This window comes from Balaenoptera ricei, chromosome 1 (genome assembly GCF_028023285.1).
Source record: "Balaenoptera ricei isolate mBalRic1 chromosome 1, mBalRic1.hap2, whole genome shotgun sequence".
Classification (NCBI taxonomy): domain Eukaryota; kingdom Metazoa; phylum Chordata; class Mammalia; order Artiodactyla; family Balaenopteridae; genus Balaenoptera; species Balaenoptera ricei.
Genome location: NC_082639.1, coordinates 2,327,276 through 2,343,938, shown reverse-complemented (window position 1 = coordinate 2,343,938; position 16,663 = coordinate 2,327,276). Strand labels below are relative to the sequence as shown.

At 57.6% G+C, this 16,663-nt stretch overlaps 1 protein-coding gene and 1 long non-coding RNA gene across 2 annotated transcripts; one reads left to right on the top strand and one right to left on the bottom strand.

Moving 5' to 3' along the window:
- Nucleotides 1-1,967: 1,967 nt before the first annotated feature.
- On the top strand, nucleotides 1,968-13,660 carry LRRC47 (leucine rich repeat containing 47). Its single transcript, XM_059904117.1, has 7 exons — nucleotides 1,968-2,612; nucleotides 10,273-10,731; nucleotides 11,407-11,523; nucleotides 12,149-12,264; nucleotides 12,712-12,814; nucleotides 13,061-13,150; nucleotides 13,303-13,660. The coding sequence occupies exons 1-7, from the start codon at nucleotides 1,998-2,000 to the stop codon at nucleotides 13,549-13,551; spliced, it is 1,749 nt and encodes a 582-aa protein (XP_059760100.1). The 5' UTR covers nucleotides 1,968-1,997; the 3' UTR covers nucleotides 13,552-13,660.
- On the bottom strand, nucleotides 9,729-15,933 carry LOC132353190 (uncharacterized). The gene is made up of 2 exons (XR_009498973.1): nucleotides 14,859-15,933; nucleotides 9,729-14,548 (listed from the first exon to the last, which is right to left on the bottom strand). It is a non-coding gene; the product is annotated as an uncharacterized LOC132353190 (long non-coding RNA).
- Between the last annotated feature and the right edge of the window lie 730 nt (nucleotides 15,934-16,663).

Sequence of the window (16,663 nt, the reverse complement as noted above, 5' to 3'; positions counted from 1 at the left end):
GTGTGTTAGCATGAGCTGCTGGACAGCGGCCCAGAAATCTACCACGAGAAACTAAGCAAGCAAGACAACACCAGGTCCCAGGAACCGAAAGCCACTGATATCATGCATGTATGTACAACCTTCCAAGAAATCACTGAGGAGACCCAGCAGCACGCAGAGGGCAGTGGAAGCCGGCTCAGAAGGCACAGGTGGAAGAGGTCCTAGGGGCCCATTCTCACCTCTCCCGGCCTTGCCTGGGGACAGTCACTGCCTGCCCTTCACAGGTGGAATTGGTCACAACAGCAACCAAGACAAAAATCTGTCTTTCCTGTGTGGGGTCACTGGGGCTGATGGGGGCGAAGTCAGGGCAGCACAAAGGCCCTGCCAGAAATAAACATGGTACAGTCACAACGCACTTATAATGCCAGACAGCAAACGACCCCCAAGTACCTCCCACACACGATGACTCCCAGAGGCATGACATGGGGCAAAAGAGGCCAGGCACTGAGAGCCGGCCCTGCACGTTATACACGAAGTGCAAAAACTGGCAAAACTGCAATATCAGGGCACAAGGGGGGTCTGGGGGGACTGGTGATCACTGGTTTCTTGTTCTGCGTGATGGCTACACGGATGTGTTCAGTCTGGACAAAATTCACTTATGCTATGTGCACACTTTTCTGGATGTACATCACCCTTCAATACAATGTTCAGGAATTTCTAAACAAAATAAAACCGAAAACCCTGCTGGGGTGAGGAGTTCATGAAAACAGGGGCAGAGGACAGGACAGCCGACCTCAGCACTATTCCTCCCACCCTCCTCCTCCAAACAGCCCTGATTAGTGGGTCCTAACACATGGAAACGATCTGATCCCTAGCGGACTCTCAACCTTGCGTACCCAACAGAAACGCCCGGGGAGCTTGTAAAACCCCCATGCCCGTGCTGCAGCCCAGACTGTTAGGCCAGAATCTCTGGACCAGGGACTGGGGCATCAGTCACTTGTAACTTCCTGGTGATTCCAATGCACAAATCACTAACCTCTAAAAGAAAAAAAAAAAAAAAAAGTGCACTGTATGCTTGTTAAAAACCAGCAAGGAAGACCTAATGCAAGATTGCAGCAGGAGACAGTGAACTCAACTCTTAATACAGGGCGGCTGGGGGGTTACAGCCACAGGGCAGGGAGAGGGAGGCAGCGGATGGGAAATTACGAAGAGGACTTGGTTAGGTTTTTGAAGGATAGCAGACAATGCCACCCCGAAATATGACTAGGAGTTCAGATCATACCACCCCGAAATGTACCACCTCGGTACACTGACTATTCTGAGCTGTGTGCTCTTGGAAATCAGTAAACGCAGGGAGAGGTTTGTCTGAACTCCCCTTCTGCCTAAACACATCCTCCCAAAGGAACTCAGTCGTCAGAGACCCCCTCCCGGGAGCGCACCGTCCAGGGAAGACGGGCTCGTCCCCGGAGGGACTAGAAGTGATAACACCCGTTGTCACACGGTCCTTCCGCCCGTCTGTCCTCTTAGGGACCGTTCATCTCCCCTAAGAACCACTCATCTCCTCCCCCTTCCCCTTCAGACGGCGTTTAGCCTGAATTCTAGGCCACCTGGGAGTCACCACGTTCCCGGGCGTCTCCCTCAGGTCCGTGAGGCGGACGCGTCCGCAGACTCGCTCTCTGGCCTTGTCTTAGGGGCTCGGCCGAGACCACAGAGCACGGCGTGCGGGGCCTTCCCCGCTGCTCCCCGACAGCCTCGCGGGCAGGAAGACTCGGCCGGAGGCCCAGCACTCACGGCCCTACGTGGGCATGGGCGCCCCGGGCGCCCACCCACACGCCCGCGGTGAGGACCCGGACACCGCCAGCGACGGCCTCGAGCCACGCCCCACCGGGCTCCTCTATGGCCCTCGCTGCGGCGCTCTAGCGTCCGCACAGCTCTCGACGACTCCTTCCGGCACAGACCGGAAGTGGCGCCGCGTGCCCCGGAAGTGCCCCGGCAGGGGCTGCGGGAGTGGCGGCGCGATGGCGGCTGCGGCGGTTTCGGAGGCCTGGCCGGAGCTGGAGCTGGCGGAGCGGGAGCGGCGGCGGGAGCTGCTGCTGACCGGGCCCGGGCTGGAGCAGCGGGTGCGCGCGGCGGGCGGGCGGCTGCCGCCGCGGCTCTTCACGCTGTCGCTGCTGCACTACCTGGAGGTGAGCGGCTGCGGCAGCCTACGCGAGCCGGGCCCCGGCTTGGCGCAGGGCCTCCCGCAGCTGCACAGCCTGGTGCTGCGGCGCAACGCGCTGGGGCCCGGCCTGAGCCCTGAGCTCGGGCCGCTGCCCGCGCTGCGCGTGCTCGACCTGTCAGGCAACGCGCTGGAGGCGCTGCCGCCGGGCCAGGGCCTAGGCCCCGCCGAGCCGCCGGGCCTCCCGCAGCTGCAGAGCCTCAACCTCAGTGGCAACCGGCTGCGCGAGCTGCCCGCCGACCTGGCGCGCTGCGCGCCGCGCCTGCAGACCCTCAACCTCACCGGCAACCGCCTGGACGCCTTCCCCGCCGCGCTCTTCCGCCCCGGCGCGCTGCCGCTGCTCAGCGAACTGGCGGCCGCCGACAACTGCCTCCGGGAGCTCAGCCCCGAAATCGCCCACCTGGCCTCGCTCAAGGTCAGCGGTCAGCGGGGCGGGCGGGGCGGGCCCTGTGGTAGCCACGGACGGGGGTCTCCTCCCGGTGCCGAGCCGTCCCAACTCGGTCGGGAAGGGCCACCGCAGCGTCGGTATCTCTGGGAAGCGAGCCCACCCCCGGGTCCCCTCGCACTAGCCTGGCCTCCGTCCTCGGGTGGTCCTCTCGGCTCGCCCCACACACTCTGCTCACAACTGTGCTTTAACACGCAACACAGTGTTTCGTGATCGTGGACTAACTGGGCTTCCCGCTCAGGTCGGAAGCAGGTCAACAGCAGGGACGGGTGTCTAAATTTTTGCATCTCCAAACGTTTGTGAAAGGACTGGGTGAGCCCTGTGCGTGGGGCCACCCAGGCAGGGCGTGGAGATGTGAAATGACTGGAATTTGTATAAGGTCACGCGTGTGATTTCACATGTGATAGTTCACTTGACCCCAACAACGGCTTTCCAAGGCAGGGGTGGTTATTCCTGTCTTACAGAAGGCCGGAAGGGGTTGCCAAAGTACACAGCAAATAGGTTGGGGTTTCGTCTAGGCTCTCTTGTCTAGGGACTGCTTGCTTATTTTATTCATCCGGGGACCCCAGGTCCCAACAGAATGCTCGACTCGGAACAAGGGCCCAGTAAGTCTGTTGAGGAAGAGACCAGAGGGCAGGAGTTGCCGTGACCATGGCCTAAATCCAGCCTAGAGGCTCCTGTGCTTAAAGAAGCAAGCCTCTGTTTCTTCCTCCTCATTGCCATCCTTTTATGCAGACTTTTTTTTTTTTTGTACAGCAGGTTCTTATTATCTGTTTTATACATATTAGTGTATATATGTCAATCCCCAATCTCCCAATTCATCCCACCCCCCGCTTTCCCCCCTTGGTGTCCATAGGTTTGTTCTCTACATCTGTGTCTATTTCTGCCTTGCAAATCGGTTCATCTGTACCATTTTTCTAGCTTCCACATATATGCATTAATATACAATATTAGTTTTTCTCTTTCTGACTTACGTCACTCTGTATGACAGTCTCTAGGTCCGTCCACATCTCTACAAATGACCCAATTTCGTTCCCTTTTATGGCTGAGTAATATTCCGTTGTATATATGTACCACATTTTCTTTATCCATTCATCTGTTGATGGGCATTTAGGTTGCTTCCATGACCAGGCTATTGTAAATAGTGCTGCAATGAACATTGGGGTACGTGTGTCTTTTTGAATTATGGTTTTCTCTGGGTACATGCCCAGTAGTGGGATTGCTGGGTTGTATGGTAGTTCTATTTTTAGTTTTTTAAGGAACCTCCATACTGTTCTCCATAGTGGCTGTACCAATTTACATTCCCACCAGCAGTGCAAGAGGGTTCCCTTTTCTCCCCACCCTTTCTACAAATCTGTTGTTTGTAGATTTTCTGATGATGCCCATTCTAACTGGTGTGAGGTGATACCTCATTGTAGTTTTGATTTGCATTTCTCTAATAATTGGTGATGTTGAGCAGCTTTTCATGTGCCTCTTGGCCATCTGTATGTCTTCTTTGGAGAAATTTAGGTCTTCTGCCCATTTTCTGATTGGGTTGTTTGTTTTTTTAATATTGAGCTGCATGAGCTGTTTATATATTTTGGAGGTTAATCCTTTGTCCATTGATTTGTTTGCAAATATTTTCTCCCATTCTGAGGGTTGTCTTTTCATCTTGTTTATAGTTTCCTTTACTGTGCAAAAGCTTTTAAGTTTCATTAGGTCCCATTTGTTTGTTTTTGTTTTTATTTCCATTTCTCTAGGAGGTGGGTCAAAAAAAATCTTGCTGGGATTTATGTCAAAGAGTGTTCTTCCTATGTTTTCCTCTAAGAGTTTTATAGTGGCCGGTCTTACATTTAGGTCTTTAATACATTTTGAGTTTATTTTTGTATATGGTGTTAGGGAGTGTTCTAATTTCATTCTTTTACATGTAGCTGTCCAGTTTTCCCAGCATCATTTATTGAAGAGACTGTCTTTTCCCCGTTGTATAGTCTTGCCTCCTTTGTCATAGATTAGTTGACCATAGGTGCGTGGGTTTATCTCTGGGCTTTCTATCCTGTCCCATTGATCTGTATTTCTGTTTTTGTGCCAGTACCATACTGTATTGATTACTGTAGCTTTGTAGTATAGTCTGAAGCCAGGGAACCTGATTCCTCCAGCTCCGTTTTTTTCCCTTAAGATTCCTTTGGCTATTCTGGGTCTTATATGTCTCCATACAACTTTTAAGATTTTTTGTTCTAGTTCTGTAAAAAAAAAAAATGCCATTGGTAGTTTGATAGGGATTGCATTGAATCTGTAGATTGCTTTGGGTAGTATAGTCATTTTCACAATATTGATTCTTCCAATCCAAGAACATGGTATATTTCACCATCTGTTTGTGTCTTCTTTGATTTCTTTCATCAGTGTCTTATAGTTTTCCGAGTACAGGTCTTTTACCTCCTTAGGTAGGTTTATTTCTGGGTGTTTTATTCTTTTTGTTGCAATGGTGAATGGGATTGTTTTCTTAATTTCTCTTTCTGATCTTTCACTGTTAGTGTATAGGAATGCAAGAGATTTCTGTGCATTAATTTTGTATTCTGCAACTTTACCAAATTCATTGATGGGCTCTAGTAGTTTTCTGGTGGCATCTTTAGGATTATCTATGTATAGTATCATGTCATCTGCAACAGTGACAGTTTTACTTCTTCTTTTCCAATTTGTATTCTTTTTATTTCTTTTTCTTCTCTGATTGCCATAGCTAGGACTTCCAAAACTATGTTGAATAATAGTGGCGAGAGTGGACATCCTTGTCTTGTTCCTGATCTTAGAGGAAATACTTTCAGTTGTTCACCATTGAGAATGATGTTTGCTGTGGGTTTGTCATATATGGCCTTTATGATGTTGAGGTAGGTTCCCAATGCAGACTTTTTTAAGACAATAAAACGTGTGTGCAGTTTAGCAACTGACCTATTTGCAGCAGGAATTACTCTAAAGTTGTTGCCAACTCATTTTACAAATGTCTTTATGTCAGGATGTATCTGTGTGCGTGTGTATGTGTGTGTGTTTATAGTTAAGAGAAACAGGAGGCCACCCTGCAGAGTGACACGCGCTAACTGGCATTTCCGGGAAGAAGCTGTGGGGGACGATTCCTGGGATGCTGGTCCCAGGGCTGTAGCTTCCCTTCAGGGCTGTGGTGTGACACATGATATAACCCCTTTCTACTCCATCACCCATCTCATACGTCTCTTGGTTTCCCAGAAGGTAGATGTACCAAATGTGTAGCTTAACATAGCATCGTGTGAGTGTACAGTTTTTATATTTTTCTTCAAATCTATAATGTTTTAGCAGTATTCAAGTTTGGGTTTTGTTTTGTTTTGTTAACGTTCTGTAGTACCTCTGGGTGCCCGCCCAGTAAAGTAGCCTTTATTGTGTCCAGAGCACCCTCATTCAGGTGAAAGAGAACGTCTTGCTTGCTCAATCCCCCCTCGGCCGGTCCATCCTGTTCCCCATTTTAGACTTCCATCGATCTCTTTCACATGAAGAGACCTGTTTCTTGGAGAGTGTCATGTAAGAGCTACTTGGAATCCCTTTTGGACTTAGATGTCCTTTGGGGGCCTTTTCTAAACCGATGCCTTCACGAGGAACGGCTGCTAGAGCTGGGTGAAGCAGTGTCGCTCCACACCCTGGCGCTCCGAGGACAGAGGTGTTCTCTGTCCTTCCTGTGCGGTGAGGGGACAGCAGAGTCGGACAGCCGCACTCGGAACCAGAAAGTGTGGGTTCAGCTCAGTGTCTTGTGGCGGCGCCCTGGGCTCCTGCCTGTCTCCTCTCCTCTGAGGATGACCACGGTGCCATGAAGAAAGCGCGGCGATGGCACTGGTGCGGGTCCTCCGTGGCCGCATCACCGCGCCAAGGCTGTGGCTTAACACGGCGGTCGTTTTATTTGCTCACGGTCCTCCACTGTGGGCCAGCCCAGCTGGACAGTTGCTGCCTTGCCGTTGATCACTCGTGTGGCTGCGGTCAGCTGCCGTGGGCTCAGGGCCAGGCTCAGCGGGCATGGCTGGCGTGGCTGGCGTGGCTGACTCCTCTCTCCACGTCATCTTGGGACGTCTTCCGCCGCCACCGGGTAGTCCGACCTCTCACATGGCGGCTCAGGGCTCCTTAGAGCACAAGGGCAGGAGCTGCCAGGCCTTCCTGAGGTGCAGACCTGGACCTAGCAGCCCGCCACCTCCACTGCATCCTGCTGATTCAGTAAGTAGAGCTCAGTCCAGAGTTGTGGGAGATGCCACACAAGGAGGTGAATACTTGGAGGCGTGGTTCTGTAGGGGCCACCAAGGTGACAGCACACAGGCCCCTGCTTGTCCCACTCACCTCCCAGTCGGGAGACAGCAAATGAGAGCTCCTTGGTACCCACTTCCCTGGGAGCCATGAAGGTCAGACCCTCTTCCCCACTGCAGCTGCCGGGGACGAGGAAGCTGAAGGGAGAGCTGTCCTTTCCCTCCCCACTTAACTCTGCTTGGGGAGCCGGCTTCATCACTGTCCTGACCTCGGACCCACTCAGCTGGGCTTCTCCCCACTGGGGTTCTGTTACCCATCGGGCTCAGCCGCAGGGCTGTGGTGCTCCAAGGATGCCCTTATTGTAAGTGACAGTTAGCCAGACCCATGGCACTGCCACCGGGGACTGCTGGAGGGACGGGCAGGCCAGATGTGCCCCCAGATCTATGAACTGTTCGGGACAGCACGTTCATCAGCTGAAGGGCCACGGCACTCAGGGTTTCTCCCAGCCCTGCCAGGAGTTGTGCCCACTCATGTTGTCTGGTGTCGCTCATTTATGGGACTTCTCCCGTAATCACGTTTCACAGAGAAGTGGAACTTTGACCATGAAACCTTTGTCCAGTGATGAAAAACTGAAGTTAAAAAAAAATCATTCCATCTTTTCATTTTCTCATTTGCTGTTGGAGATGGTGGGTTCAGGTCCCCTCACCTGGAACAGGGGGGTCCTTCCACACCCCCAGGGGTAGAGTGTGTGTCTGTAGGGTCTCACAACCAGGGATTCTGGGTCCCTTCCCCGCAGCTCAGCCCAGCAGTCAAGTCACAGTCTAGGGTCAGAGGCTGGCCCTGCCTGGCCGGTGTCACTATTGTGTTACCTACAGGGGAGAGTGCCTCAGTTCACTTCACGGGCACTCAGTTCACTTCATCTCCCTTCGGCGATTGTGGGTTTCCCGCCCCCGCCCCCTGCCCTGCGCAGTTTTACGCCATCCAGACATCACTTCAGCTGCAGGCTCTCCCTCCGGCACGCACGCTCCGGCCGTGAAACCCGTGGACTCCACTCCCCATCGACCTGCGGCTCTGCGTGCCTGGCGCCGGGTGGTGTGTCCTGCTGTGGGGGCCGCTTTGAACTCGTCGGTGGTCTCCCCGCCTCTGCTGGACATGGCACCCCCAGAGCCCTGTCAGCTGCCTGCCCTGCTCCCTGTTTGTCTCCCGCAGGGCCCCGGGGCAGGTCCTGGGCTGCTGTCTGTGGCACTGGCTGCTGCCACTGCCCTTTGCTCCAAAATGCCCAGTGTTTGGTGATTGTTGCCCCTGAAAGACCCGCGCCCCAGTGCCCCTGCACCTGTCCTCCGTGGAGACCACCTCACCAGGCTGCTGGGCTGACGCTGCTCTGGTCGGGGCTGGGGGCCACCCTCCCCCACGCTTGCCGGCCATTCCTCTGCTGCTCTTTGTGGGTCTCTTCCTCATGGAGGCACAGACCTTCCACCCGCGGCGGCTGTGTTTTCACGCTGTAGTGAGAGTTGCCAGTGGAGTTCAAGCTGTTGAGACCCCAAGCTGGGTGTGCAGGTCCAAACCTGACCTTGAAATGCCAGCCCTTGTCTGCTGTTCACAGCCTGCCGGTGGGCGGGGACCCGGTTCTTCTGGCCCAGGCCAGGCTGAGGGTGCACACAGGGATACCTGGTCTAGGTGGCCCCGGCCCGTCCTCCCGTCCAGGTGCGTTCTGACACCTGGGCGTGTCCTGGGGGAGCAGCTCCGCAGCCCTGGGCTCGGCACTGGCTGTTGCTGACGCTGCCAGTTAGCAGTGAGTGAGGAGGCCAGCGGACCCCAGGCTGGGGCGCAGGGGCACCGCCGAGTCCTGTGCACGGGTGGGTGTGTGTGTGCGTGAGCATGGGGGGGGCAGGACACAGAGAAGCCTGGAAGGGCCACGTTTCAGCCCATCTACCCGCCTGTCCAGTCTCGCCTGAGAGCAGGGAGAGGCCTGGAGAGGCACCAAACGGTGACGTCCGGTTAACCCACAGCCCGCGTGACCCCTGAGTGCTCGGTCCCCAGTGGTGACTGGAGACCGTGTCAGGCTCACGTTCTCTTTCTCCATTTCTGGGTCAACTGCAGGATCAAAGTCTGCTCTGCAGTTGCTCCCTCCCTCCCGAGCCCCCGGTCCTGCCGTGCGGAGGCTCCTCTGTCACCCTCTGTCGGGCACTCACACCCCTCCTCCACCCTGGTTCTTCCGGCCTCGCAGCAGCCTGACTGCTGAGCCGGAGTTTCCTTCATAACCGGGGTCTGTGAAGCTCCCTGAAAACCACCCTCTGTGCCAGCCACAGCAGACAGCATCTTGTGGATAGTCAGAGCCCCTGCCCCCCTTCCCAGCTGGTGACAAATCCGCCACCCGCTGTGGCCCAGCTGTGGTCATTCGGGGCCGTGGTGTCCCCGTCAGAACCAGGACTCCTCGCTGGCCACGCTGGTGTGGGCGCTGCTCCCTGGGTGCGAGGAGGGGCCTGCCCGAGCGCTCCCGGATCTGCAGCCCCTTGGGAGGCCCCTGCCGCCCGTCACTGCCTTGCTGTCCAAATGCCAGTCCCCTGTGCTTACTCCCACCAAACCAGGTGATAGGGTTTCTCCCCAGGCCCCGTGTCAGGTCCAAGCGAAGCCGAGCGGGGCCCATCCAGAGCTTCCCACGGGCCCTGGAGGAGAACGAGGAAGAAGCCCTTTACTTACAGGGCTGTGTGCCGCCTGGGCCTCCTGGGAGGGGCCCTGTCCTCCTTACCACCAGCTGAGTCCCTCCCCCGGCACAGGACCCTGCCTTCTGCCCACCACGTGAGGTGGCCACTTGGCCCGTTTCCACCGCGTCAGCGACACTGATGGCAGCCTCAGTAGTAGTCATAGAAGGTTCCTTTTCACGGGCCGCAGGGTTTCACCAACCTCCTTACGGCGCAGAAGCAGTAGCCCCCACTCCCTCCTCCCGCGTCCCAGCATTGACGCTGAGTCGCTGTCTGTCGCACACGCAGGATAGAGAGCATCGTGCTGTGTTACTCTTGCTCTGTTCTTGCTTTTTGGCTCATTTAACTAAAGACATCTCAGCGCTACGTTGTGGGGAACCTATTTCTCATGTAAAGTCCTTATGTGTTTATAACCAGACATTCCCCGCGTTCCTCGTTGTCTTTTTTCCCCTCTAACCTAACCATCGATGGGAAATTCTGCCGTGGTTGTTACTACGGGCACACGGTGGTCAGGCAGCACAAGCAAGACCAGCACTTCACAGAGGCGACTGGCAGTCCACTGACGCCTCCCCTCCGAGGGGCCCCGGTCACTGCATCCGTGCTGGGCGCTGGGCTGGGGGAGAGGCATGGGGCTGAGGCGGGGCAGGCGGCAGGAGGGCGGGTCCCGGCGGTCTCATGCGTCCCGGTCTCCCTCGCAGACGCTGGACCTGTCCAACAACCAGCTGAGTGAGATCCCAGCAGAGCTGGCCGACTGCCCCAAGCTCAAGGACATCAACTTCCGGGGGAACAGGTTGCGGGACAAGCGCCTGGAGAAGATGGTCAGCGGCTGCCAGACCAGGTCCATCCTGGAGTACCTGCGCGCCGGGGGCCGCGGGGGCGGCCGGGGCCGGGGCAAGGCCGAGGGCCCCGACAGGGAGGAGGCGCGGAGGAAGCGGCGGGAGCGGAGGAAGAGGGAGTGCGGCGAGGCCGAGGAGGCGTGGGTGGACGAGGCCAGCCGGCTGCTGCTGCGGGTGCTGCACGTGGCCGAGAACCCGGCCCCGCTGACGGTCACGGTGAGCCCCGGGGTCGGGGACGTGCGGCCCTTCATCGTGGGCGCCGTCGTGCGGGGCATGGACCTGCAGCCTGGGAACGCGCTCAAGCGGTTCCTCTCCTCCCAGGTGGGTGCCCGCGGCCGCGATGGGGGCGGGGAGGGCGGGCCGTGGGCGGGGCGACCCGGCCCCCGTGGGGTGGGGAGGGGACCCGGCGCAGTCAGCGTCCCTGAGTCTCTGCTGTGCGCGTGGGTTTCTGACTTACACAATAGGTGCCATGTTCAGTCTCATATGAGAGAGTGTTGAAATCGTTAGCTCTTGCCATCGTGTTCTCGGGTGACTTGTTTAGTTTTTGTGAGGTTTCAGCTAGACAGACTTAAGAGTTCGTTGTTCTTCTGTGAAGTCTGCCCAGCTATTAGAGCAAAAAGCACATCCTTGCACGTGGGCAACCCCGAGCGTGGCCTGCGGGGCTGAGGCCGTACGTACGGGGAGGAAGCCGAGCCAGGAGCTCAGAACTCGAAGATCAGTGTTTTGGAGGAAAAGCTTGCTGGGGTTGTTTTTAAGTCACACTTCTATTCACTCATAAATTTTAGCTCGAGATGGGTTCTTTGAAGTCTCAAGCATTGCACCGTAGAGTTAGGGCGAGAAGAAATTCTGCTGATAAGCAGATACCAGCTTTCCAGCGGAGGTTCCACGAAATAAATACTTGGCTGGGGAGGCTGCTCCGGGGGGCCTGGGGTGGCGGGGGGCTTGCCCTCCAGCCTTGGACACTGAGCTCTGCCTGCCCTTGAACTTGTGTTGCAGACAAAGCTGCACGAGGACCTTTGTGAGAAGAGGACGGCGGCCACCATCGCAACCCACGACCTCAGAGCCATCCGGGGGCCCCTGCTGTATGCCGCCCGCCCCCCGCAAGACCTCAGGGTGAGGCCACACGTCCCAGTGTTTGCAGTTTGAGTGTTCCTTGTGTGTTTTTCAAAAAATACACGTGCAGGTGGTTGAGTCAGAGCATTTTGGGTAGAATCTGACCCTGTTCTGCTCCCAGCAGGAACATAAAATAAAACAGGTTGTGTTGACAGTTACTTTCAAAAGTAAACACATCAAAGGAGGTGGTGATTTGAAAGTGGTTTCCTTCACCTGCTCACTAACTTTTAACCAGAAATTGTGGTTTATATCCCAGTTGCAAACCCCCTGATCTGGGGTTGACCGCAGTGTGAGTTCTGTCAAGGCCCCGCTCCTGGTCTCTCGGGTTCTGCGTGAGGCTCCTCGGGCCCCAGGCGGAGGGTTCCCAGGGGACTGGCTCCGACCGCTGGCCCCATCTCTTCCCTTGGCCTCCTCAGAGCCACAGGCGTGGAACCCTGGCTGTGCACTAGGCGGGTTTCAGATTCAGCCCCCAGGGTGACCTCTGCAGGCACAGTATATCTGCACGTGACGTGGGGGCAGCCTCTGTCCTCAGCCCGATGGACGTCCGCCTGGAGGACTGTCAGCTCTCAGAAGCCTCCCGCTGGGACCCCCAGCAACAGGCCAACGTGCGGTGTCCACCCCATAGATCGTCCCCTTGGGGCGCCGGGAAGCCAAGGCCAAGGACCTGGTACGGCAGCTGCAGCTGGAGGCCGAGGAGCACAGGAAGCAGAAGAGGAGGCAGAACGTGTCGGGCCTGCACAGGTGGGGCCCCTTCACCAGCCTGTGCCGAGGCGGGCGCTCGCGAAGCTGCCCCAACTCGAGAGGCCGTCCAGGTTTCGTTCACTCTCCTCTCGGGTTCTTACGCGGGGGGGAAGGATCCACCGTGGCCCCGTGTCGCATGGCTTCAGAGAAGCAGGTGCCAGGAGTGCAGGCTTTGTGTTGTCTCAGAGGGGGGCCCTCGGCATGTCCACCAGGTGCCCAGGGAGAGCGCGCCATGGATAAGGGGACAGCCGGGCCTGCTGCGCTTGATCCGGGTCAGGCTCGGCTGGCTTGGGCACCGAGGAGGCCCTGCGAACACCTCCCCTGAATTGGCTCGTGTCACATGCCCTTGACCTGACACCTACTGTGTCCAGAGAACTGCGATTCGTCCACTCACCTTTAGGCGTGTTTCCACAGCTGTGCCTGTTACCGGTATTTCTTCCCACCCAGGTACCTTCACCTGCTGGACGGGAAGGAGCATTACCCGTGCCTCGTGGATGCAAACGGCGATGTGATTTCTTTCCCGCCCATAACAAACAGCGAGAAGACGAAGGTGGGCGGCGTCTACCAGCGTCTGTCACCTTTGAGACCGCGTCACGTGTCGCGTTCACGTGTGTGGCTGCGTGTGCTCGCTGCCGCGTGTGCCGCGCCCCGGTGTGTGTCCCCCCTCGGGAGGGCGACAGTCCGGATTTGTGTGACACCGTCTTACAGGGTTTTCTGCAGATTAGACCTTGCAGTTGCTGGTCTCTGCTTGTGATACCTTGATTCTTTCCTGAAATCTTTCTGATTTCTGTTTAAGATTAAGAAAACCACTTGTGACCTGTTTCTGGAAGTGACGAGCGCCGCCAGCCTGCAGATCTGCAAGGACATTATGGACGCCCTCATCCTGGTTAGCGTCCTGCCCGCCCATCCTGCCCACCGAGGCTCTGGCCCCGCGGGACAGATGGCACGTCCGCTGCCCTTTGCCATATGGGTGACGGCAGCCTGTCTTCCCTGGGTTGCCCCTAATCTCTCGGTTAAAAAGATATTTTTCATTTGCAGAAAATGGCAGAAATCAACAAATACACTTTGGAAAATAAAGACGAAGGTTCCCTCTCCGACCACGAAGTCGATGCCATTCCTGGACAAGTCTCGGATCCCAGGGCGACTACCGGTGCTGAACAGGCTGGGAGCGCCCCGCTGGTGGTGGAGCAGGTCCGGGTGGTGGATGAGGAGGGGCACCTGAAGGTGGTGTATCCGTCCAAGACGGACCTGGACCTCGCCGCCGCCCACGTGACCGTGCTCCGCTGACGGCCGGGCCACTGCCCCAGGCTCCCAGGGAGGCACTGCCCGCCGCACCGGCTCTGCAGGGCTTCCGTGTGGTGATATTAAATTATTCCTTCACCTCGGTAGTTTTTAAGATATGTGCATTCTTTGTTCAGTTTTCCAGTCGGTTCCGTCGTAGGGGGTGCCACGTTGACATGCAGTTAAGTCATTTCACCTTTACAGCACCAAATTGACTCTGCCAGTGCTTTCTATGAAATCACTTGAATATTGGAACTAACTGCTCAAAGGGTTCTGAAATCATGTAGCCACACAGCAACTCACTGTATTCACAGGGGGAAAGGACACTATAGTTGGTGTGAATATTTAGTTCTAAGTTGAGAAGCTGAACAACATGCATTTTACTGAGCTGCACAGTTATTTTTCTACGACACAATAGCTTTTAAAGTCCTACGGTTCCAGCACTGCAGCTTAGAAATGTGGGATGTCATGGTTTCCAGTTGTTGTAAACCATAATCTTTTTATAAAAACATTTTTTTAACGTGACCTTAGAATTGGCAAAATCATTTTTCTTACTGCTGCGGTAGGATGCTTTGGGGATGGGAGGCAGGGCATCCGGGAGCGACGGCCCAACCCGCCTGCTGCCCTGGCCGGACTTGGGGAGGGCGGGGGCGTCAGTCGTCTGTAAAGCAGCACCAGGGCCGTGAGGTGTCACACCTGCGTCTGGAGGTCAGTGCGCAGGTTTCCCACTGCAAAACAGGCTTCCACGCTCAGACAGGACGGTCAGCCGTCGTCACCTTGCTCCAGGACGGGGGTGGCAGTGACTGGAGGAGGCGTGGGGCGCTCGATGCCAGGAGTCACGGAGCATGTGCCGGACGAGGGGGTCTCAGCATCTGGCATTCTAGGTGTTTCCAGCTCTGGGTCAGCAGTTCACCGACCTCACTGCTCCAGGAGCGGCCAGCACAGGAAAAACTGACCCGCCAGCTTTTTCTTGTTGAGTGACGCGTGTTCCGTGGTCTTTGACCTGCAAAGGACAGTTTGTGTTTTGTCACAACGACAGGCGGTTGGCAGGCACGTGCGAGAGCCCCCCCTGGACCCAGGCACGTAGCCGTCAGAACCAGACCCGAATGAGGCCCAGACCCCACACGCTGGGCCTTCCATACGGCCACGTGGGTTCCCCAGAGCCCGGCCAGCCCTCGAAGGACATGGTGGGGCTGCCTTGACACGTGACCCAGCTCTCTGGTCACTGCCAGGACTGCCCTTCGTCGGCCCTGGGGCAGCCGTGCTTAACTGCGCTGAAGTGGACACCAGGTGACGGTGTTCCCCAAACCTACCTGACATCTGTGTGCATCGGTGGCTCCGGGTTGTCACTTCATGACCCTCGGGCCATCAAGGCCGCAGACGCTGTGGCTGACGTGGGTGTGGGTGTCACGGCGAAGCCCTGCTGGGAGCTCCGGGTTGGGGCCGCAGCTGAGCTGCCCTCTTGGCATCAGGCTATGGCTTCAGCGGCCGCGTGGCATCAGGTCTGGGGCCTCCTTGATGTTGGGGAAGCCGCCGGCCCTGCTGCTCTTCTCTGGTGCAGTTTGATTCCGTGTGAGGTTTGGAAACGTATTCAACTTACAGCAGAAAACCCCTGACGTTTCTTTTTCTTTGTCAGCCCGACCCTCTAAAAAAACATTTAGAAAGAACATCTCGGCTCCTTGCCCGTGAGTCCTTCCTGGGATTTCTGGAGGTGCGTGTTGGAAGTGTCTGTGGGGAAACTGAGGACCTGGGACCCTCTTGCCAGCAAAGAGCGAGAGGCAGTTATCTAGTGTCACTCGGGCCTGGCCCAGAGAAGCTGCTGCCCTTGACCCCTGGGTCCTGGGCACCTGCTCCTGCAGCATCACCAGGTGGACCCCACCCCGGGGCTTTCCCGAAGGAGTCAAGTTCCTGGGACCCGCCTCCAGCAGACCACCCCAATCCTGAACCTCCTGTGGGAGGGGAGGCCAAGGGTCCTGTCCCGTCCTCTCCCAACCCTCCCAGGGCTGTCGGGACGCCACCTCCACCCCGGCCACTCGGGTCCAGCTGGGGCCCCGGGGCACATCTCTCTGAGGTGGGCCGCGTGGAGGAGCGTGCCCCTGCCTGTGGCCCCCCACCTCCGTGGGCCAGGCATCCGGTGCCAGGGGAGCCCGGGGCAGGGGTGCTGCGCATCCCCCAGGCTCTGGGCCAGTGCGCCCAGCTCTCCATGCTGAGACCTGCTGGGCCGTGGGGCACACAGGACACGGCCAGCCAGACCCAGGCCAGACCCCAGCACCGTCCACGGCCGCCCGTAAGGTTCCCCCCGACCCTGGGGAGCAGGCCTCGTGAGGACCCTGGGCGTCACCCAGCAGTGCTGGACCGAGCCGGACAGGCTCCGAGGTCACTTCCTCTCCCCCGGCTCCCGCTGCTGGCTGCCCCTCCTTGCCCCGTCCCACCTCCCTGCCTTGCCCCAGGCCAGTCACATCTACCTGTCCATCGCAGGCCTGCCACTGCCCAGGGTCTACTCGGGGAATGTGGCCCTGGAGCCAAAGAGGCCTCAGAGGGAGTGGGGGGCAGGGGCAGCGGGGGCCCCTCCCTCCTGTCCCGCGCCCTCGCCCCGCTCCTGGCCGAGGCTGCACTGGGCCTCGGGGAGGGCCAGCCCTTGCACCTCCAGCGAGGACCGCCGACCGCTGCGAGCCCCCGGAGGCCACGCAGCCGAAACATGCCAGGCCAGAGGCCCCTGCCCACCTCCCCACACCCTCCACCCCAGTGCCCGTCCTGAGATGGCCAGAGGGGACTCCAACTGGGGTGCCAGGCTGAGGCCAGACAGGTGCGGGCCAGCTGGGGCCCCCTCCCTGACTGTGGCCAAGCAGGTGGGGGCAGAGTCTCTCCGGAGACAGGTGCTGAGGCGCAGAGACCAGGGCAGCTGGGACAGACCCTCCACCACTGCCCCTTAACCTGCTTCCCCCGCCCCCTGCCCCGCAGCAGGCCCTGCTGAAGCACCGCGGCTGGGAGACCCCAGCCCAGCAGCGGGCTCAGAGCCAGGGATCACCCGGGTGGTGCAGCCCCACCTCACGCCCGCCCAGCCCAGGCAGACTTGGAGTGGGCCCACTGTGCCCTAGGCCAGTCCCGTGGGGTCTCT

Bases quoted from the DNA above. Each gene is read 5' to 3' on its own strand.
- LRRC47 (XM_059904117.1), top strand. From the start codon at position 1,998: ATGGCGGCTGCGGCGGTTTCGGAGGCCTGGCCGGAGCTGGAGCTGGCG. The intron at 10,732-11,406 runs GTGGGTGCCCGC...CTTGTGTTGCAG, and splicing joins AGCGGTTCCTCTCCTCCCAG to ACAAAGCTGCACGAGGACCT. The intron at 12,815-13,060 runs GTGGGCGGCGTC...TTTCTGTTTAAG, and splicing joins CAAACAGCGAGAAGACGAAG to ATTAAGAAAACCACTTGTGA.